The 24,856-nt window shown below is 41.2% G+C and overlaps 1 protein-coding gene across 2 annotated transcripts in view; it reads left to right on the top strand.

Annotated features, from left to right (window-relative positions):
• The window catches only part of ENTPD1 (ectonucleoside triphosphate diphosphohydrolase 1), a 127,895-nt gene that overhangs the window by 35,171 nt on the left and 67,868 nt on the right, over positions 1-24,856 (top strand). The window contains exon 1 of one of the 2 annotated variants that reach the window (XM_075215969.1): positions 7,845-8,572. The exons of the other annotated variant lie outside the window; for it this stretch is intronic. Within the exon in view, the coding sequence (XP_075072070.1) occupies positions 8,557-8,572 (16 nt within the window). The 5' untranslated portion in view covers positions 7,845-8,556. Of the gene's footprint in view, positions 1-7,844; positions 8,573-24,856 lie in introns of those variants that run through there. 2 annotated transcript variants of the gene reach the window in all.

Here is a 24,856-nt window from a genome sequence, read left to right as displayed (position 1 = left end):
GCTGCCAGGTTTATGTCATCATCATCATCATCATCATTTATTTATATTACAGTCTAAATTCCCTAACGCACACACACACACACACACACACACACACACACACACACACACACACACACAGGCAGACACACACATTAGGGTCAATTTGATAGCAGCCAATTCACCTACCAGTATGTTTTTGAAGTGAGGGAGGAAACCGGAGCACCCAGAGGAAACCCACGCAAAAGTGGGGGTTTTTTGGAGTGAAAATGTTTTTGTGCTCTTGTGTAAAGCATGACATGTTCCTAACACATTTCAATAATCTCCCTCTGCACAATGAAAGCTCATCTTTAAAAGGAACCTAAGGCTCAGCCCTCACTCTGCCCAACTCTTCCCATCAGCGAGTTTAAATGCCTCCTGCAAATGAAGGTAGGTGATGTTACTTTGCATGATTTTGTGAGAACATACAAACTCCACACAGATAAGGCCAAGGTCGGGAATCGAACTCATGACCCCAGTGCTGAGTGGCAGAGGTGCTAACCACTAAGCCACCGTGCTGTCCGTATGTCTTACTCATGTATCTGAGTCTATCGTCTGTGAATGCATTATATATGCATATTCTGCTGTTTGGAAAATGGAAACAGCAAGAACCAGTGTAATCATTCAAGCAATGTTAAGTCTGAGGGGTATATTTACTAAACTGCGGGTTTGAAATAGTGTAGATGTTGCCTATAGCAACTAGTCAGATTCTAGTTATCATTTAATTAGTACATTCTACAAAATGACAGCTAGAATCTGATTGGTTGCTATAGGCAACATCTCCACTTTTTCAAACCCACAGCTTAGTAAATTGAGAAGTTTGTGTGTGTGTGTGTATATATATATATATATATATATATATATATATATATATATATATATATATATATATATATTTCTTTTTCTTTTTTTCTTTATCCATTTATTTTCTTTAGTACTTAAATCAGTTTTACAATCCTAGCCTTATCTGACGGAGAGCTGTAATGTTGAGCTCTGTTACAGTAATAATAGGAATACTTTTGTTCTCACAATTTTCTCTGATCTGAGTTTGTAAAAATGTGATATATAAACAGGAAAAGGGGATAAAAGTGTTCCAGCACCATGTGGCTCACAGGTCCGTCTATCAAGGCCATGACTAAGCATGTGAGACCGACGATCGTAGAAATATCTGCCATCACTAAGCAGTATACAGTGAGCAGTTTCTGATTCATTGTAGGATTCTACAGATCTGTTCTAACATTCAGTAAAAGGCAAGACAGCAGTTTACCTCGCTATAACATGTTAAAATATTTCTGGGGATATAGTACACTATAACAGGGGATTTGTGAAGAAATGTTTCGGAGTTTACGATGTGGGGCTCTGAGAGGAGACAGTACACCAGCATTTATGATTATGTTTTGTAAGTTTAGACACTGGTTGAAGATGATGCATTCCTAGACGTGTTTCTGAACTCTAAAATCTGTCTGGAAATCCTTGAGGATGTCTAACATTTTTAGAGGTATCTTGGTACTACAATTTCCTCACATCCTGAAATCTATAACCTACTATTGATACAGTAGGATACAGTATCTCATCCTGAAATCTATAACCTACTATTGATACAGTAGGATACAGTATCTCATCCTGAAATCTATAACCTACTATTGATACAGTAGGATACAGTATCTCATCCTGAAATCTATAACCTACTAGCAGTGTCAGACTGGAGCATGAAGGAGCCACAGGGGGAATACAATGGTAGAGGCTCACCAGAGGATGTGTGGCCAGCCACTAGAGAAGCATAACCAAACCACTAGAGGGGGTGTGGTAAGTCCACGAAGAACAGCTAACACCATATTGTGTATATAAAGAATGCAGTGTGTATATAAAGAGTACACAGCATTGACCTACCCCTTAGATTGGTCAGAACAGTCACCTAAAATCAGAACATTTGACAAACTATCCTGCCCTCTCCTATCTGTTCTTTTCACTTTCACCACCTGTGACTGCTGGTTTCTTTAGTTGCGGCTTGTCTGGATCCTAGAATGTTGGGGGCCCTATTTGGGGGAAAAAAATGGGTACATTTAGAAAATTCCAACCAGCCTCGGCATTATATCAGTAGGACCCACTATTAATACTTAGGCCTTCCTCCAGCCCCAACATTAAAGTTATAGTATTCCCATTTAATAAATAATCCTATTTCCCTCCCTCCAAACAGCCCCAGCAATAAATTAATCACATTTACGTATAATAAATATACCTATTTCCCACAACCGTCACTGCCATTATATAATTCATATTCACATATAATAAATAGACCTCATGCTCCCCAAACTCAGCCACACATTCAATTAATAGCCCCCAAACCACCCTATCTTAAATTAATAGTCCCCACTATAAAATTAAATTGCCCCACCATCACCCCACAAATAAAAAAGCACCCATTAATTAGCCACCACACACACATAAGCCCCCTGTGCCATCACACACACATACTACATTGCCACAAGCCCCCTGTGCCATCACACACACATACTACATTGCCATAAGCCCCCTGTGCCATCACACACACATACTACATTGCCATAAGCCCCCTGTGCCATCACACACATTACTGTGCCCTTTCATCATTATGCTGTGCCCCCTTATGATCACACTGTGCCCCCCAAGCTGCTTTTGTTCCCCCCTTCACCTGCCCCCCTTCATCACATTGTGCCATGCCGCTTTTACTCCCCCTTCTACTGACCTCCCTTTATCACCCTGTGCCATGCTGCTTTTGCTCCCCCTTCTCCTGGCCTCCCATCACACTGTGCCATGCTGCTACCCCCCTTCATCACTCTGTGTCATCCTGCTCCACCCTTCATCACTCTGTGCCACCCAGCTTCCCCCTCCCTTCATCACTCTGTGCCATCCTGCTTTCCTCTCCCCCCTCCCTTCCCTCATCACTGTACCATCCTGCTTCCCCCCCCCCCCATGCCTCCGTTCCTTTACTTACCTTCCTATTGGTTTCTTTCTTTCTTCTCTTCTCTTTTTTTCTTCTTGTGTTCTGTCTTCTTACTTGCTGGCTCCTCTCTACGCCGCTCCTCACTGAATGTGGGGGGTGACGTGATGAAGTCACGCGCGACATTCAGTATGAATGGAGCAGTGAGGCGGAAGGAGGGGTGCCAGCAGCGCAATCATGTATTTTACCTGCTCCCCCCACCAACAAAGAGGGCGGAGCCATCAGACATCTGGGCCCACTGGGGAATATCCCAGCTCCCCAGCGGGCCAGTCTGACCCTGTAAAATCAGTGGTCCCTTCTGAAAACGGGTTATTATACTGCGTAACATTGCCTTGTGTGAAACCTGATCAAATGTGGCCTTTAAACTCTTCAGGAAAAGGATTGATCAATAATTTGTCTTGGTTGTCCAGCTGCCTGTGTGCTCTGGATTTATCTATTGAGTTATATACTGAATTACAAATGCTAGTCATTTCTAATCTTCCACATCTCCGTCAAAGCATTTATTAGGTCGGTGGTGCTCATGTTTGTTTTTGTTTAACTGGTACCTCAATAGTCAGCATGCGGTTGTTTCCTAAGACCCCAAAACAGCTCCCAATAAAATGTATTGCATGTCTCACAAGTTAGGGACCCAAAAACAGACTGTATGGGAACCCATTTGGCCCCCCGACCCACAGGTTGTTCATCTCTGCCATAGGTGACTGGTTATCAAATGATTAGATTGTTCACGATTTGGTTGTCCTGTATTGGGTACCTGAGCCTTTAAGCTTTGTATTGTGATGCAGTCTCTATATTTGTGCTTTATTATCATCATCATCATCAGCAGCAGCTATTTATATAGCGCCACTATTTCCGCAGCGCTGTACAGAGAACTCCCTCACATCAGTCCCTGCCCCATTGGAGCTTAAGGTCTAAATTTCCTAACACACAGAGGGGGCTATTTATTATAGTTAATTCCACGAAAACAGCTGTTTTCGGGGAATGGACGCATATTTAAGTATTTTCCTAATCTATCAACACTGCATCGATATTTGCTGCTTTGGATTTTTGTTCGAAATACATAGCAGTCCCCATAGATGTCTATGGGGACTGCTATTTCCCGCAATTCAACAACATTCGAAAATACTTTTACACCTATGGTAATGTACGCCAGCTCTGCTGCCGTACATTACCGCTCTTGATCGTTTTCAACACTGTTCAGCTCTGCTCCGAAGAGCAGAGCTTCACAGCGCATGTGTGGAGGGATCACATGATCCCTCCCTGTCACACACCACTCTCTGTACAGTGCAGGGATGTTTGTGCACATGCCTGAGTTTTTTTAGTTGGCACATGCGCACTGGAGTTAGAACAGGAACCCTGTGGATCGCAAACTTCTGTGGAAGTGAAGAGGCAGTGGTAAGTTTTGCACTTCACAGGAACAGCAGTTTTTTTGGAACTGCTGATCCTGTGTAGGTTTTTTGATGAATACGAGAAAAAGTTCAATCCTTATCAATGTAATAAGGATTGAAAAGTATTTTTCATCTTGTTAAATATGCCCGAGAGAGAGACTAACGTCACTTTAATAGCAGCCAATTAACCTACTAGTATGTTTTTGGAGTGTGGGAGGAAACTGGAGCACCCGGAGGAAACCCACTCAAACACGGGGAGAACATACAGGGTCTCAATTATAGTTGGACGCAAAGTCCATCTAAGATGTGTAGGAGTGGGAGTGTGCCGCAGCTTGGTAGGGTATTATGAGTAGCAAGCAACCCCAGTCGCGTCCCACTCGTAGTACCCTACCGAGCTGCGAGCAGTTAAATGCTAGCCCTTTTTTGACGTGTGTTGCGTCTACACCTTATTGTGCCTAGGATTTACTTACAGGGTTACACCTTCACAATTCCGCGTTCCGCCCTTTCCCTCGTAGTAAGCCGCAAACTGTCGCAAGTGTAAATTGCGTCCAAGATGCAGGCGTATATGGTGCTTGCTGCACATGCGTGGTATTGGTTTTTTTGGTTGATGCGCCTAAAACGGACTTTGCGTCCGACTCTAAATGAGGCCCACAAACTCCACACAGATAAGGCCATGGTTGGGAATCGAACTCATGACCCCAGTGCTGGGAGGCCGAAGTGCTAACCACTTAGCCACTGTGCTGCCCATAGCTTTATGCTTTGTGAACATCTAAACTGTATAAAACTTGGTCTGAACTTGGCTTATGTATTAATATGTACATATATGTATCGTCACGGTTTACCAATAACATATTGTTTGGTGATACTTGCTTGCAGCGTTAAGGGCTAACTTACTACTTCACAGGGCCAATCTGAAGGTGTATGTACATGGGTGACCTGACTGAGATTCATGCGTGCACAGTGGAACTGAAAGACCAGATTTTACTTAGTTAGAAAAAAAAATTATGTAGCATAATAAAATAAAAAATATATTAAAAGTATTGATTATTAAAAAAACACTTTATTCAAAGAGTAAAGCTGTTGTTCTTCTATTATCAGAACATGTTCTACCTGCTAAAATAAACAATGGAGGTGGCTGGGGTTTATTTGTCGGCTGCTCATGTTGGGTGAGGATAGAATGCGAGGGTCCCTGAGAAAGATACATGATGATACTGTCTGTCCACATTGCTGGAATTCCTTTGTTCCCGGAGGAAGATGCCCACAAGGAGGAGCCAGAGGTGTCTCTATAAACAGACAGCAGCTTGCAGAGTGTGAGCTGTTTGAATTCTGCGTGAAGTGCCGCAGGAACGTCCCGCAAAGAGGCTCCACTGTGATGTTCGGTCTGAAATCTTCACTCCTTTTTGCTCACAAAGAGCAAAGATTTCAGTACTGTATTATCTAGAATCTAGGCAGCGTGGTGGCTTAGTGGTTAGCACTTCTGGCTCACAGCACTGGGGTCATGAGTTTTATTCCCAATCTGTGTGGATTTTGTATGTTCTCCCTGTGTTTGCGTGGGATTCCTCTGGGTGCTCCGGTTTCCTCTCACACTCCAAAAACGTACTGGTAGGTTAATTGGCTGCTAACAAAAAATTTACCCTAGTGTGTGTGTGTGTGTGTGTGTGTGTGTGTGTGTGTTAGGGAATTTAGACTTCAAACCCCAACGGGGCAGGGACTGATGTGAGTTCTCTGTACAGCGCTGCGGAATTAGTGGCGCTATATAAATAAATGATGATGATGGAATTGCGTGCACCCGAACATCGTGGTGAGGTCTATCGACACTTTGCTGCAGTGAAGCATACGGAATATAGCGTTGGAGAAAATGCCTACATCCTCTTTAGAAACCAGACCTGCAAAGTAATTCATACAAGGACTCTACTCTTGTAATGGTCCCTCCCTCTATATAATACCGGGTAGCTCAAGCATCCTGGAATCCAGTCTGGTCTTTAGTCATCTGTGTGATAAGTGACTCTGATATGTTGCTGCCTTTTGAAGTCATGTAGATAAATGTTGTTATGAGTAGATGCGTTGTATAGCCCATAAATAAAAATAATCGTTGTTTTCTGGTATACCTGCCTAGGTGTGAACCTTATTACGAATAAGCAACAGAGCAATAGTAATAAAGTGCTTTGCACTGAGTTGACCTGGGGTCCTCCTAGTTGGTGTACATGTGGCAAGGGGGTACATCCTCGCTGAGCCGTGCCACACAGCCAGGAGTGAACCATGAAAAGGGCATCAGCGGGTAATCTCTGCAGCACCCCGAGCTTGAGAGAAACGGGTTTGCGGCAGATATGATGGGGTTCCTGACTGATGCTGTGCAGTACTATTGCTATTTGCTCTCTTTAATACCAAGTGTAGTCTGTGCCGGGGAACTCCGTGTTCAAGACAAGTTGAAGTGCAGTCTCTTGTAGAAAGAGTCTTCTTTCCCAATGCCAACATCAGCACCAGAGCAGGATGCACCTTCCCGCTGGCGCTACAACATTGTACCACTTAGAATGATGTCCTGCTACATGTTTCATGCTCTGACATTGGTTCTCCTGCCTTGTCCACGCTTTCACACAGCAACAACGCGTGATTCCCCACCTGGTTGTAGATGGTGGGGAGCTGCATGATAGACGTCTGTTGCGTGGATCTCCTCCTGCATGGAGTGTGGTCTGCACACATGCTCTACCAGGAGCCCATTCTGTACATCTCTTCCATAGAAGTTGACATTAATTCAATGTTTTAGGTTAGTCTCTCCCCCCCCCCCCCCCCGGTCCAAAAAAAACAAATAAAAAAGCAAGCATTTGGAAACCCTCCTCTAGAAATCCTTCATTTGCCCCTGTTGTGAATGGGAGGGTCATATCCTAATTGGGCAGCATGTTAGCTTAGTGGTTAACACTTCTGCCTTACAGCACTGGAGTCATGAGTTCAATTCCTAACCATGATCGTATCTGTGCGGAGTTTGAATGTTCTCCCCGTATTTGCGTGGGTTTCCTCCGGGTGCTTCGGTTTCCTCCCACATTCCAAAAAACATACTGGTAGTTTAATTGGCTGCTAACAAATTGACCCTAATCTGTCTGTGTGTCTGTCTGTCTGTCTGTGTGTGTGTGTGTTAGGGAATTTAGACTGTAAGCCCCAATGGGGCAGGGACTGATGTGCGTTCTCTGTACAGCGCTACAGAAATAGTGGCGCTATATAAAAAATAATGGTAACAATAGCCAGTCAGGGCGTATGACCAGGGATGTACCAATCTGAGCACCTATTTTTGGTGTGATCCTAGTCAATAGATATGGCTAGTCATTAAGTATGAAATATGATATTTTAAATAGGTGTAACATTTCTATTCACGTCAATCTAGCCACACCTTATAATTATCTGCATTTCTATAGAGCCAACCCACTCTACATCACTTTTTCTTTTTTTTTTTTTTTTTAAAAGGGGGTCAAACATAACGTGACACAAGTAACAGCTCCCAATTGCTTTAACGGAATAATTCCACAAGACATCCCTGTGTTCCCCGAGTAACCAGCCGTATGTTGCTCCTGGATAATCCCCAGCACCTCGTCCCCCCAGCTCTACGGTCAGCCAAGCGAACAAGCCCTACTAGGAATGAAAGGTGATCTCATTTAAATGCCTATCCAAAGCTAAAGGACGCTGCATTGCTGCTGTGCAGGGCAGGACTGGCTCTTTAAGAACAGGATATTTTCTCTCTCTCTCTCTCTCTCTCTCTCTCTCTCCTTTTTTTTCTCATATGTATTCTCAGTGCTGAGCTGCTTCAAAGAATGAATAATGACCGCCTCTGTCTGCAACCCAGGGTTATTATTGCATGTTGAAAGCCTCCGGCAGCTCAGGACTGGCTGCGGCTTCTGCTGTGCAGGGAAGCTGAAGACATGGGCATCGCACACACAGACTGAGAGCTGCAAATATCCCTCCTGCTGAGGATCCAAGCAGGAATCCCACAGGCCTCCCATCCTTGTACCAGTATCTGCAGACACTGACCTCCTGTCACCAGGATCTTACATGTCAACGCTAGAGAGAGAGAGAGAAAAAACTAGAGTCCACCCACATGCATAGACCGTTAAATAGGCAAATCTCATGTGCATCTCTCAGTGAGACCGCAGTAGGCACAAGCTGAGCAAGAAGCAAGCAGAGCTGATGGAAGAACCAAAGGGTGAGTGATAAGACTACGATAACTTGTAACCCATTCCTGCACAGCTCTGGGCACGGTTTGGCAAGCAGAGCACTTCAGATAAACTTTTTTTTGTTTGATTGTTGAAATCCCTGGCAGTGTATTGTTTCATTCAAAGCAAAATCACCTGCACTAAATGATCTGAAGTCTTGTTGTGTTTTTTTAGTATTGTTACTTGGGAAAAAAAAATGTATTGCATAAGTTTATGTCACTCACAAAGGGCTTTACTGTCATTATCTCTGATGATCTCCTGTCTATTAGCAGTTTTACTTAGTTGCATCTTGCCAGCATATGTGGTACTGTCAGTTGGTTAAGACATAATGACATAGGGAACTTGTCTAATGACCCTTATCATATTGTTTCCCTTATAGAGTACATATTCAGCCTTTATTGCAATCCAATTAAATTATCCAACTTTTCCATTTCTTATCAGAAGTTGTTTGTTTTTTTTATATCTTTTCCGGACAGGACCCAAATTACATTTTTGAATACATATTCCTTGACCTGCGGTTACATTTTGTTTGTGTTTTTGTTTTTGTTTTTAATTCCTTTATTGTTTTCAACACATTTGAAGCATATTTTTGATACACATGGCTAATGGGTAAACTGGAGAAAAGTACAAATAGAATAAAACTTGGACTATGATTAATAAGTGCAGGTACACTCTTAAGTTTGCAACAATACTGTCACGAGGACCTACCCTAAATTGCATACCAACCCAGCTTTCAGGTCCAGACCTACAGGTTACATTATTATACAACAATGAAAGCTATGTAGGTGTTTCAATATATGCATTGGATATTAAGAAAGTAGAGTCAAATCATAGGGTGCATAAGCTTCTATTATCTGAGTCCTGAGTCCTGAAACCATATATTTTTTTTTACGTTGCTATTAATAAGCCGGTGCATTCAAGCTTGTGAAGCAAGGAAAGATCTCATTGTGTCATATGTTTATGTTCCCAGAGAGTTGTGTTGTATTTGTGAAGCAATGGTGCAGAAACTCCGCGTGTATCTGTATAGAGCTGAGGTATGCCCTCCCCAGTGCATTGGACTTTCTGCTCTTGAAAAGCAGTGTTTTATCCCTGAGTTACACATCTGAATAGTAAGGGGGAGGGGTAACGACCCTCATTCCTGGGGTGTTGCTAGAAGTTATGTTTCTCATTTTCGAGAACAGAATGACCTTGGTGTGGCAGTGAGCGCTGGGCAGTTTTTTTTGCTGAGAGCAGATCTCCTTTTTGGCTTAGTAATGAGTATTGCTAATCATCCTGCTGATTTTATGTTGTATACACATTTATTTTGGGGAAAATTTTGGTTTTAATTTGAAGTCGGCTATTGAAGATGTCCACAGGAACTTTTTTTTATTATTATTATTATTTTTTATTTGCTAATAAAGAAAGTGACTCCGTTCCTTCATTCATGGCTAGTAACAAGCACTGTCATTGCTCATATACTGACTCAGAGCTTTATCTGCTCAGCACAAGCATGTAACAAATACTAAGTAACTAACTCATCTCTCCAGCAAATGTGTCAAACATTATAGTAGGAGGTTTTGTCACGACCTGTATCCTGTACATTGTAAAAGCTATGTCACTTAAAAATGCAGCACAAATAACGAGGTCGATGTAAAAGAACATCATTTTGATAGGTGAGGATCCCTATAGAAATATTTATCTACCTATTATTTCTCTATTCGTAAGGTGTCTTTCGCTCCAGTGAGATTCAGTAAAGGGTATTTTTGTGTGGGTCACCACCCCTTATGTTTTTTTAAGTAGTTGAACCACATGTACAATTTCTAACCCGTATAAGGGAAAATAATGACAGTATGTATATATGTGTGTGTGTGTATCATCATCATCATCACCATTTATTTATATAGCGCCACTGATTCCGCAGCGCTGTACAGAGAACTCACTCACATCAGTCCCTGCCCCATTGGGGCTTACAGTCTAAATTCCCTAATACACACACACACACACACACACACACACAGACAGGCAGAAACACACATTAGGGTCAATTTGATAGCAGCCAATTCACCTACCAGTATGTTTTTGAAGTGAGGGAGGAAACCGGATCACCCAGAGGAAACCCACGCAAAAGTGGGGGTTTTTTGGAGTGAAAATGTGTTTGTGTTCTGGTGTAAAGCATGACATGTTCCTAACACATTTCAATAATCTCCCTCTGCACAATGAAAGCTCATCTTTAAAAGGAACCTAAGGCTCAGCCCTCACTCTGCCCAACTCTTCCCATCAGCGAGTTTAAACGCCTCCTGCAAATGAAGGTAAATGATTTTGTGAGAACATACAAACTCCACACAGATAAGGCCAATTTTGAAAGCAGCCAATTAACCTACTAGTATGTTTTTGGAGTATGGAGAAAACCGGAGCACCCGGAGGAAACCCACGCAAACACGGGGAGAACATACAAACTCCACACAGATAAGGCCATGGTTGGGAATTGAACTCATGACCCCAGTGCTGTGAGGCAGAAGTGCTATCCACTAAGTCACTGTGGCCTATCCTGTTTGGAGCTGTGAGAGATCAGGGATGTAGCCTGGGCATATCAGGACATACTATAAATGGTCCCAATTTTCTTATTGATATTGTTAGGTACGCTCTAGGCAGATAGTTTAAATGGTGTGAATATAGTGGAAGTGAAGTCCATGGATTGATATGTGTCACTGTTATAGATTCAATGGAAGCTCCATGACACATTTCTGCTTAAATTTTAGATGCAATTTTGTAAGGATATTCAAGGTATGGACATGTATTCCGATCCATAGTGTGCCATTGTCTGCATTAAACTTCCTCGATCTGTAGGCTCCCTGCATTAGAGCTCCGTGACTCATCAGTACTACTCACCTTTAAAAAAAAAATATTACATACTGAATCTATTAAAGCGACATTTATACGACATTCAGAATGAGGTACCTGGACTTGTGTTAGTAACTGTAACATTGTGTGTTGTGTTGCTAGCTGTGAGTTTAGCCTCTGGAGACTACAGAGAACAAGAGTATTACCCCCTGAGACTCTCCTTGCTTTCTTATAAACACCAAACATACTTTTGGTAACTATGTAGTTGGATGACCTTTTAGGGAAAGAGACAGGTATAGAAGTAGATAGTATCTCATTCTCACATTAAACATTGGATTCTTAAGAATATGAAATATCTGTCTTGGTATGCTGAATATAAGAAGATAATTGTGTCAATTACCGAAGCACCGTTGCATTGTCAGGGATGATTTTAGTTTTTAAACCTCTAGATTCAATATATGGTCTGTCACAGCATTCAGTAAATCGCAATACCCCACAGTTAAGAGTTAATGCAAGTACTGGTGCAGTTTTAGAAATTACGGTGTAGAACCTTTAGGTCTATGTTTTAAACCGTCCATGCAGTGTATCTGATCAAGAGGGGGATTATATAACCCCCTCTCCCCATAATAAGCCCTAAAACCTTTCGCCTCTTGTAAGTTTTTCTGTTTGCTAATAAGCAGTCTTGTTTTATTGCTCCATTTTGTTCCCAATTGGAAGCGCTGCAGCATATGCTAGCGCTATATAAATTAATATTAATACAGTTTTATTCTGTTTTGAGTATCCTGTTTTTGTTGGCTCCCAAAAAATTAGAGAAGATATATAAGCCAGATTGTGTACTAAAATATATATCTTCTTACCAAATGGGTCGTATAGTGCAGGTGTCAACAGAATCCGGATGCAATGGCGACTAGAAAATGCGCATAGGCTCCCGGTCTTCAGGGGGCCACACAGCTGTCCCAGGTCTCATTGCATCCTCCTGTTTCTGCCGCAGGCCGTGTTTCTCACTGCGGGACGGAGATGCTGGTAAGACAGTCTGGCAGTGTGTCAGAATGAATGGGCTGAATCACTGCCAGAATGTCACTCTCTTGTAGTACTGCGGAGTTCTTAGGCTCCTGAGAGATAGATGATCACAGTCTCCTCTTGTGAGGCTAAGCTGAACACCACAGCAGGCTTGTTGCTGCTACCTGGCCACCTCACAGGTGTGTAATCCGTTTTAGACTTTGCAGGTGCTAAAGTTTTGGCCCTGACTCCTAACTGTTTATAATTACAAAATGTTACACTGTAGTGGATTATTCTTAAGATGGGTACACACTAAAGAAAATTACTGCAGATGCGATTTCTGTAACGATTTTGCCAGTGATTGAAAGTCCCGGTAATCATTCAGATTCATGAATACACACCTACACAATTTACCTTCAGATCTGTGCGCAACATCTCTTATAACCATCTGCTGAAAACATTGCACTGCTGGTGGTGAGTGCGTCCACACGTCCACATTTGCCTGACATCGTTCCATCGTTGTTTGTGATTTTTTTTTTAGGAATTTTAGAAAACCAACTCAAATAATACAATGTGCTCTGGTGCGATTGAACATGATCGTGGGAGAGTACACACTAATGTAATGTCTGACCTAATGTTTATCGCGTGATCTGCACAATAATGGCATCCAATTACTGTGGCGTGTACCCAGCTTTACTCCTATAATGAAGTTGCAAACTTTCGTATTATAAAGGTAAGACCACAAATTCGAAGTTAGATCATAAGAAACCAATATCTACTTAGGCCAAATGAATATAAATAATTGAGTGAAAAACATTGAGCATCATGTTGGTGATTTTATTCGCATGTGCAAATAAATATTACAACTCAGAGACAGCTCCAATCACAAGGACAATCTTGTATGCACAATCTAATGACAACAGAGGGACACAGTATATGGGATCACAGAAAGTATACAATGGCAAGAAGCTACATGTTGTACAGACAGTGCTGGTAACCTTGATAGACGTTACACCTGCAGCCGTACAGTGAAAGGAGGTTATCAGTATGATAAACAGACCAGGGAGGTTTTCATGAGTGTTCAAATGGAAGATAAGCAGGTGTGTAAGCAGTAGTTGTTTTCATGCTTATCCTTGCTTGATGCTGTTTTGTTGTATGAATCAACTAGCTATTGTGATTTGTTAGCCTTCTAAATGTGACATGACAATGCAGATCCATTTACAATTGTTCTCACCTAGCTAATTGCCAAAGCACAATCAAAATAATATTCTCCTGACCTATTAAATGATGAATCCCGCATTAGAAGGATGCTGGGAATTTGTCTTGGCCTGCCATTGCTGACTGAATGGTAGGTTTTGTGGCGTGAGAAAGTTTGACTATTTATATTCCTCCATTTCATTTTATACTTGTCAAAACCCTCTGCAGTGTCGCACCTCTTTACAAGTCTTGTGACATATCCAAATTCTCTTCAAAACATGATCTCTTCTCTTCCACTAGGAAAATCCCCTTGTCTCACACCTACAGTACCTCTCGTGGCCTGCAGGGGCTAATGGGGCAGGGGAAGCGGAGTAGCTCAGGGGTAGAGGGCATGCTCTGCATGTATGAGGCTCCGGGCTCAATCCCCGGCTTCTCCAAAACAGTGTTCACCTGTGCAGATGTGTTCACTGCACCTTCTACATTACCAGAAGGGAAGCAGCTCTGCATATATTTTTGGGACTGCCCCACTGCACAGGCACTGTTGGATGCCGTGGAATACGAACTTAGGGACAGTGTGCCCAGGACTTGCCTTTTATACCATTCGGTATTTTATGGATTATTTCCTGGGACCCACACTGTTGGGGTAATCCAGGAGGCCTGGAGCCTTATGAACTGTTTTAAGGATGCTATTTGACTTTCCAGGAATCACCTGATTTTGAAGAAGGAGAAGATTACCATCCAGGACTGTTGTAGGCTGATCCACAGCCCGCTAAGACACTATAACACCATTGACAGTCTTGAGGAAAAGGAAGGTGATTTGATTTTGTCGTCGTCTTCTCAGTCTTCCCAATGTGTCTTTCAATAAAGCATTGGGCTTGTGTCTCCCCCCTCCCTTACCCCCTCCATCCCATTCCCCATCACTGCTTGAAGTTTTGTTGAAATGACTTACCTTAATTTTTTCACCCTCCCCTTATGTGTGTTTCCTTTAAAATGTTCCTGATAGGCTACTGAGCCGAGTCTCAGCTCCTGGGCTAAAATTTGCCTGGCAGTCCCTGTTGGCTTGCACTTATTTGTAAGTTGCTTAATCATGCTGTGAGCGCTTTTCACATTGTGCACTACAATCTGCTTTACAATGACCACTCGCTGTGTCATGTTGGATTCATTCACCTCTTATTTCCTCCCAATATTCTTCAAGAATACAGGCTATTTTCAGAACGTGTTTTCCTTCCTGTTGTAGTCTTCCAACTTCAATTGTAACCATCCAAGTGTAATCAGTATTTGTTGGAGAGTCTGTGTTAGCCAACCACATTCTGATAAGTTTCATCCAGTTCCTTTCAGCTAGCAAGGTTGCTATGAAAGCTTCAGCATAGCAACCTAACTCCTATAGCGTAGACAGGTAGCTGAGTGTAGTGAAAGGATGTCGGTGCGTATATATGCACAAAGTGTGCATGAGTGTAAGGGGCACAGAAGCGGGATTTTCAGGTAGGATTAAGGGCTATGCAAACAATGGGCGCACAATTGGTGAAAAATACTTACAATATCATTCACCGATAATTAAAGAAAAATTGTGCTAACCTATGGAAGACATGTCTAGTTTACCCGCCAGTTGGCTTACATTCACCCGTCGTGCGCTACGGACAGTGCACATGTACGAGCCAGATCGATTGGGAGCCGACCATTAAATACAGTTTACACCGCTAAATGATCTATTGATAAACTTGCCGGACGGGGAGTTGTTGAGTGCGAGTGTGCTCACTAACCCGTATACTTGTAATATCTACATACATATACCTATCCGGGTACAAATCCTATACAATCATATTTAATTATATGATAATTATCTCCTTTGATTTAAATTGTATTTTTTATGAATGTCTATTTCTCTTTGTAGACTTGAGCATTTGTGTTTTAACATATTAAAGTAAATACTTTGGTTACTTTTATGAGGAAGGGGATAATCATACTGGTTTTGCCTTGTGTGTAAAACTGAACATTCTGTTATAGCATTCCCGCTGCATCACTATTGTTATACAGAAATGAGGAACCCTAAAAATAACGGAAGTCAGGATGGCACAACATCTACCACTGACATCTAGCACTGAGCCTTACCTCTTTCCCTGCTACTAATGTTATTATTATTATTCATCTTTATTTATATACCAGATTAGAGCGACAAAATAAATATTCATTTATAACTGTACTGGAACTTCCCTGAGCATACAAGATGAGTGGCTTGGGTTGCCCAAAAAGACCCTCTCTGACACTCAAGGCGGAAGGGGCTGTCCAAAGACACCACTTGGCAATCGTTCCCTCAGCTTTTGTTGAGTGGCAAGTCCCTAATTAGGGACTAGGGAACAGGGACTCTGGGTACCTTACCGCGAGTAGGAACACAAGCTCAGACATAATAAGTTTAAATAAGGAAGTACTATTTCAGGCGTGTGACCGGATGGGCTTACTTCTCCAACTGGTCTGTAGAGGGAAGATGGATGAAGGGATGTTCTTCCTGTACAGTTTATCTGGGTTTCCTTCTCTCCGTCAGTAACCGACTCTTACTGACCGCTCCTACTTGTCTCACTTTGCCACCAAACACTCGTCGACTGCGAATAGCAAATGCTCAGTAGGTGTAGGAGAAACTCGCTGACACCACTAGGTTCCTTAGCGGCGTATAGAACCACTTACTTCTGGGTAGCTGGTATAGCTGCTACAGCGCCTCTTTGCTGTGGGTTGGCTGGTACCTCCTGACCGCTTACTATGGATCAGGTATGCTGGGTAGTGGGCAGAGCGTTGACACAGAGACGCTGGGTTCAACAGAGGACAGCAGGTAAGTAGGCCTCAGACAGAATCTTCACGTAGTCATGGATTATTGCTCAATAGTCCTGACAAGGACCTTTCCACACTAGTTTAGTGGTACTAGTGATCGTCCCGAAGTTAAAGATGGAATACTACTACAATATATGGTCAAACAGGGCTCTTTTTATACAGTTTCTGATACACATGTTGTCAGAGGGTAACCCAGCCTCCTGATCCTAGATGGCACCAGAACATCTGAGATATTACATCCAATGTTTACACTCAGGATGTAATAATCTCTAGACTTGGAGATAATGCAATTGTAAACAAAATTTACACCAATCTGTGATTTCCTTACTTGCTGTTTCATTATTCAGTCAGGTTCTAAGACACAGGATGAAAACTACACAGGATGGAAAAGTAATGAGCCCCTCCTGTGCATTCAAGCTAAAAGAGGTCTTTGTCATTGAGATGGAAAGACTTAATTAGCATGCGATTAACATGCCTACTGCATCAGAGATCAATACATTTCCAATGCAAAAAAACAACAAAATATCAAATATCTGAACAATTGGTACAACCAATGTTTGCATACTTGTCTGTTCTGTGACAATATGCTGTTATTTTTTGGCAATGTACTAATTGCTGATTCTTGTTTGATTGTTAATGCTATTTTCTAAAATAAATAGTTAAAAAAAAAAGAATCAAATATCAGTACATTTGCAATGATATACAGTGGCGTACCGCACCACTAATTGATATAAATTTTTGTAATAACTTATTTATAAGTGATCCAGCCACAAGGTGGTAAGCTGCCCCTATCAGTCTTACAAAGTATACACTGTACTGAAACTGGCCAGAGTACACACACTGGGATTCACACACCTACACATGGCTTTACTAGTGACCTCAGTCAATTGATTCACATTTCCACCCCTCTTGTCATACTGTGACAATCCTCACAGGGCTACTATCAACTTGACAGCAGTAAAGTCCAGGGTTGGTCCCCAATTTTAGGCAAATGAGACATTGACCGCAGACCACTAATGTTCCACAGTTTAGTGTCGCCTAGAGAATTGACTCTTCCCTCCAACCTCTTTGACCAATCAGAACCGTAATCCCTGGCCAGCAGCTTCGAACAGTCTTCTTCTATGTCTTGTGATTCCCACACTATGGTTCTCTGAGTACCAGACTTCTCTTCCCTTGGAAAGGATTCCCATTAGCTGACCTTATCATGAAGTTCTTGAAATATAGGACCACAACGACCACTCCTATTCCTCTTCCTGGTTAACTGCTGACTTTGCTCCACTGAACCCACTGTTGGTCAGGAAAATGGTCAGATAAGACCTGTGATGAGGTTAGGCCTTGGCTTACTGCCACTTTAATCCTTGAGTAGAAAATCTCTCTTTTCCCTCTCCCTGGTCATGGGAAGCTCACGGCTGTGCACTCAACATTAAACACATGCAAATGAAAACAATTTTACAGTACTCAAGTGTCTATTAAGAACCTACAAAGGTCCGTTCATTACGATCTGGGTAAACGGAGTTGCGGGATGGGAGTAACTGTTTATGAGCAAAGCCCCAGTCTCTACCTTTACATTTGTAAGCATGGCTTACACATCTCTATTAATAGTCAGCAAACCATGCATTTTATACAGGAAATCTCATTTGCATCTAATTACTTGAATGGGAGTTGCCACTCTGTGTTTTTTGGCTGAGATACACTAAAATATAAGACACCCCACAACGGGTCATTGTAGAATACAGCCTTTGCTTTACCAGAGATGTTTAAACTTCTAATCAACAAAATCAGGACCCTTTTTGGGTTGAGCTCAAATAAACCCAACACACACCCACACTTGTCCCACTGCACAAACAATTGAAGACAAGTCACCCCTATACTGTTAGGCTCCATTTTTTTTTTTGTGGGGCAGCAATTGTAATTGCTCCTCAAGAAATCGAAAAAGTTAGGATATACTTTATGCACAATGTTCATCCTAAGCATTTTTACATGCAATTGAATAGAAGAAATCCAGTTGGATTGGATCTTACTGACCAAATCAGATTTGTACAAATTAGTCCTCCGCTTCTAAATTACTCAGCGGTCTTAACACACTGCTCCCAAGCAATTGTTTGGATTATATTGTGTCCAGCATTAGACCATAACCCTAAATCTAATAAATCATTATGTAAGATTGTTATGTTGGAATAAATTGAAGTATTTTAATTGTACATCTTTTAAAAATGTTCATTATTCTCTTCTCCCAAAGTAAATAATCACTTAACTGTGTGATGTTACGTTTACTTTGGATGCATTCTTTGAAACAATTTCAACTGAAATACCACTTTAAGCTAATTTAGTTTTTTTGCCAAATTGATAATGGATACATAAATGTTATTTTACTGCAGGCAAATGTCTGCAGCTGTTTACCGTAGCCTTGCAACATAATGTTATAAAGCTAGGCAAACATCAGAGATGTGGGATTTAAAAAAATAAATAAAAATTAAATGAACAATAACTCATATGGAAACTCGTATCTTGACAATTAATAACACTTAATTATATCAGATTATCTAAATATATTCTGGGAAATGAGAAAAACAATTTGCAATATATTTGTAACTCGTACTCTTGTAAAACACACATTTGTAAAACATTTAATATCGGAACAGAATATAGATAATTGTTAGGTATTGTTCAACCTCTCTTTTTACATTTTAAAACTTCAAGTTTTTATTGCTTGGAAACTTTGCATATATATCGGAATTTTCGTAATGATATATTTGGTTTCTGTTAACATTTGAAATTTTAAAACAATCTGGATAATTTCTTAGATCTCAAACAATAGGGTTTTTTTTTTATAATCATATGACGGAATGCTACACTACTTCAGTTTTTCAGTTTCTTTTGAACTTTTCAAATATAAAGCTAAATTGAAAATGGTAGATGTTTTGCTTTACAGGTCAAAATGCATTTTTTCAGAATAATACAACTGTTACTATTTATAAAGGGCTTGTAATACCTCAGATGACTAAGAGTTTCCTATGCTAACATGTTGCAGATGGTCTCTCAAACAGTATTACGATGTTTGATCGCTATGTGGATATAACAATATATTAAGCTATAGATTGTCTAAACTATAGACAATGAATCTGGGCTGTATTACAGCCGTCTGGGAATCTGTCGGTGTTTACATATAAACTGTGTTAAATCTATGTTTAGCCTTTGGATAAATGTTCTGAATATATGGAACACTATCATTTTTTTTTTACCAACACCTGCATGTACAGAGTTGCTATGTATAATGTCATTTATCTGTAAGTTAATTGAATCAGGGAATTTCAGTCTGCACTTCTGTTATGGTTTATCGCTCTAATCCTGATGCTGCCTTACATATAAGAATTTCAATCTTGTATGAAAATTCGAAGAGGGGGGAGTTAAATGGGTAAAAATCTACGTATGTGTACATTTGTAGATGAATTCTATTTTCTATTTAATAATAGTTATTGTATAGCGCCTAATATTATGCAGTGCTTTACAGGGAATATCATCATCAGCATTTATTTATATAGCGCCATTGATTCCGCAGCGCTGTACAGAAAACTCATTCACATCAGTCCCTGCCCCTTTGGTGGCCGGGGAAAGAGAGAGTCCACCTCCTTGCTTATCCTTGCTTGACCATTTGCTTGGTTACTAGATGCTATGGAAGCCTGACTGGGCCAAAAAAGCTACATGAATCGGTGATCACTCACTCACCGTATCACACTATTATTATTTGCATTTTTGTCATTAACGGTGTTCTAGTAGCTTGAATGCAACAGACACTATTATAAATCCCAACATTTCAGTTTTATAATTCAGAAAAACTGTGTTTCCTCCATGGTGATGCACAGCAGAAAGGGTGGTGTGGTTATATTAGACAGGGTACGTGATTGAGATCATGTCATTTCGCTTAACGCTTCTGAGGCAACAAGCCAACTCCAACCCCCTCCTGCTCCTAGAACCCCTCCATAAATTGCCACACACACCGGAAACAGGTGCACGAAGCACCCCCATACTGCAGTGATCGGGATACACCTCCAACACCACTTTTTTTTATTTTTGTATTTTAAATGGCTTTGTTTTGTTTTTGCCATCTAGAAATGGAGATAGCAGAACAGATATAGCAGTGGTATGAATAGAGCTAAAGGTTAAAAAAATTAATACCTTCAGTAACTGTTTCATGTAATGGACGATGCAAAAATTGGACGATTAACGGCTTTTCGCCCATTGATAAATCAGTGTCTTGTTTACCGCATGCAAGTCGATTACGAATATTTTGCATAGGCAACAATTGTTGCTAATATACATCTTACCAAATACTTAGAGTAGAGTCAGTGGTAAAGCTTGCTACAAAATGTACACCAGACTTACTGTCTTTTAAACCTTTAGACGGACCGTGCCTCTGCTCATCCAGACAGGAACTGGGTTCCTTCCTCCTACATCTCCAGCAACATTAAGTTTCAACTTTAATGAGGCAGGGGGTCCATGGGGGAGGGGATTCCGCCGATATACTAGTGTGGGGTAGAGAAGTTCCATTATACAGCCTGCAGTACTGTTTGATCGCCTATGTGCATTTGTTTAGAAAATGATACTTTAAATGCTCTCTAATGCTCCTGCATATTTTCTACATTTTTCATTCACAATGTAAGTTTCTCAGAAGAGAGAACTCATACTTCTGCGGTTACTGTTGCACAAATTGCCTGGAAGTTCCTCTTGTTATTTTGTAATGTGCAGCACACATTGGTGATACAATAATATAACCCTAACCCAAACCTACATACAAACAATCTCAATGTGTTGCTTGACTGTTTTCTGTCATTAGACTTGCAGTGTGTCATGTCATAAAACATTTCCTGGAGAGCCTATAGATTTGAAGGAATTTGTTTGTAGGAATTTGTTACTCAGATATAAGTGACTCTAGATAATGATGTATACATACACTGATCAGCCACAACATTAAAACCACCTAGCTAGTATTGTGTGGTCCCCCTCGTGCTGCTAAAACAGCTCTGACCCGTCAAGGTATTGACTCCACAAGATCTCTGAAGTTGTCATGTGCCATTTGGTACCAAGACATTAGCAGCAGATCCTTTAAATCAGTGGTCAGGGAACAGGGGTAAATTACCCCAAATGAGGTAAAAATGAAATTCCTGGGGGTAATGCTGCCGATTCACATGCTGTCAGTTGGATTGTAGACCCCTTTTAAATGTGAAATTGCTGTTGTACCAGAAGAGCCTCAAGGGTTGGCAGAGGCACTTCTTGAGCTTCGATGCAATAATGAAGCACGTATTGCATTTGAAAACAAAGCAGATCTGTCATATTTTTGGATGTCAACAGCTGCAAAGGCATTCAACATTGTACATAAGGAGGCAGTCAAAAAGTTGCTGCCTTTTGCAACAACCTACCTTTGCGAACAAGGATTTTTCATTCTAACGAACATAAAAACAAGGCAGAGAAATCGATTGGACGCTGAAGACTGTGTCCAAATTGCTCTGACATCAAAATGCCCCAATGTTGATGCTCTTGTATCAAAAATGAAGCAACATCAATTCTCCAAAACCTGAAGTTTTGAAGTTGAAGCTTTCAAAGAAATTTTGAATAGATTCAATAAAATTTTGAATTCCAATAATTAATAATATATGATTTCCTTCCTTTCAAATCAAGGGGGTAACTTCGGCGTATCTAAATATATTTGGGGTTAAAAGGTAAAAAGTTCCCTGATCCCTGCTTTAAGTCCTGTAAGTTGCGAGGTGGGGCCGCCATAGCTCTGATTTGTGTTTCCAAAACATCCCACAGATGCTTGCTCAGATTGAGATCTGGGGAATTTAGAGGCAATACCTTGAACTCTGTAATGTTCATCAAACTATTACTGTACAATTTTTACAGTGTGAGAGGGCGCCTTATCCTGCTGAAAGAGGCCACTTCCATCAGGACCCAAGGTTTCCTAGCAGAACTTTGTCCAGAGCATCACACTGCCTCTGCCGGCTTGCCATCTTCCCAAAGTGCATCCTGGTGCCATCTCTTCCCCAGGAAACCAGCACACACACACACACACACACACACGGCCGTCCACATGATGTAAAAGAAATGTGATTCCTCGAACCAGGCCACCTTCTTCCATTGCTCCGTGGTCCAGTTCTGACACTCACGTGCCCATTGTAGGCACTTTTGGCAGTTTACAAGGGTCAGCGTGGGCACTCTGACTGGCCTACAGCTAGGCAGCCCCATACGCAGGAAGCTGCAGAGCACTTCTGACACCTTTCTATCATAGCCAGCATTAACTTTTTCAGCAATTTGTGCTACAATATCTCTTCTGTGTGATTGGACCAGACTGGCTAGCCTTTACTCCCCACGTGTATCAATGAGCCTTGGGTACCCATGACCCTTTCGCCGGTTCTCCTGGTTGTTCTTCCTTAGACCACTGCATACTGGGAACACAAGACCTGCTGTTTTGGAGATACTCTGACCCAGTCGTCTAATCGTCACAATTTGGCCCTTGTCGGAGTCGCTCAGATCCTTACTTTTGGGCATTTTTCCTGCTTCCAACACATCATCTTTAAGAACTGACTGTTTAATTGCTGCCTAATATATCCTTGACAGGTGCCATTGTAACGAGATAATCAATGTATTCACTTCATTTGTCAGTGGTTTTAATGTTGTGGCTCATCTGTGCATGTGATCCATTGTTCCTCAAATGTGTATGTATTGCAGAATTTGGAATGATGACTTTGTTAAATGAAAATATGCAACAAATAGAATAAGCTGCATGATGACAATATGTCCGTTCTGGTTTTTCACATAATTTGCTATCGGTACTTTTTCTCCAGGTAATGGTATAACACCCTGTTCTTATGTCCCCAGTTGTACAATAGGGAAGGGGCATAGATAAATGGACAGCAGCCTTCTTCAAACAGGAGTTTCGCAGGCATTGATTATAAGCGTAGTCTATCGATAAGATTTATTTATCAATGACCAAAGTGATTTTATGAGTACAGAAAACTCTGCTGTCTTCTCTTATTTAAAAGCTGTGAAAAAAAGTATCTGAGACTTTGCAAGTACGAATGCAACATCCAAAGGTAACAGGTTTCTTCCGTTAGCATGTGTGTTTTGTTTTTTAACTTCATATTTACATTGTGTGGAGTATATCAATCAAAAACTACTATGCAATACAGATAGGTGTGCCTACGTGTGGGCCTAACTGTACTTATTGCCTAATGGAAATGGCACCCTTTTCATCCCTTGTCAGAAACAGTTGTATATAAGATATGTGCACTTTAAAAGACAAGTATTGCAGTTCTTAAAGCTGCATTACATTTTTGTTCATCAGTGTAAATTAGCTGAAGAACAGGGGAGGGAGCCGGCGGACCAACGATGAGCAGCAATCTCCGTGATGTATCTCTAGCACATCTTGAGTTAATCTACTGTCCTCAGTCCATACATGCCCTGCTGTGTAACTACGTCACTTGGAATGATACCAACTTTCTTGTCCTGAACTCTGACTTCACCATTTACTTCCCAGGCTCTGCTGTTCACCTTTAGAACTATAATTACAAAGATTTCCGCTCCTAGACTGAAACTGCAGAGCAAGTTAGTGGGCAAACCCATGACACAACTTCCAGCTGCCTAGACCTCCATACGTTACTAGGGATGTGCACCGGCGACTTTTGAGGTCTCGTGTTTTGTGTTTTGGATCCGGATTTTCGTTATTTTTGAGGTTCGGATTTGTCTCGCAAAACACTTGACGAAAGGTCTCGGTTCGGATTTAAGGTATTGGATTCGGATTTTTTTTGAAAAAAACATAAAAAGTTTAAAAATCAAGTTTTTGGGCTTATTTTCACTCCTAGGCTATTATTAACCTCAATAACATTCAATAACAAGCATTTCCACTAATTTACAGTGTATTCTGAACACCTCACAATATAGTTATTAGTCCAAAACGTTGCAAAAAGGTATCTTTCTGGACTGCGTAGAGGAGTGGGTCACCACAATATCTTAAAAACCCTGAACTTTTATGATTCGCACCAATAAATGTACCTGGACTGCGTAGAGGAGTGGGTCACCACAATATATATAATAAGAAAACCATCAACTTGTTTGATTCGCACCAATAAATGTACCTGGACTGCGTAGAGGAGTGGGTCACCACAATATATTAAAAACCCTGAACTTTTATGAATCGCACCAATAAATGTACCTGGACTGCGTAGAGGAGTGGGTCACCACAATATATATAATAAGAAAACCATCAACTTGTTTGATTCGCACCAATAAATGTACCTGGACTGCGTAGAGGAGTGGGTCACCACAATATATTAAAAACCCTGAACTTTTATGAATCGCACCAATAAATGTACCTGGACTGCGTAGAGGAGTGGGTCACCACAATATATTAAAAACCCTGAACTTTTATGAATCGCACCAATAAA

Source organism: Mixophyes fleayi, chromosome 6 (assembly GCF_038048845.1).
Source record: "Mixophyes fleayi isolate aMixFle1 chromosome 6, aMixFle1.hap1, whole genome shotgun sequence".
NCBI lineage: Eukaryota > Metazoa > Chordata > Amphibia > Anura > Limnodynastidae > Mixophyes > Mixophyes fleayi.
The sequence above is the reverse complement of the archived record's forward strand: the minus strand, read 5'-3'. Positions and strand labels throughout refer to the sequence as shown.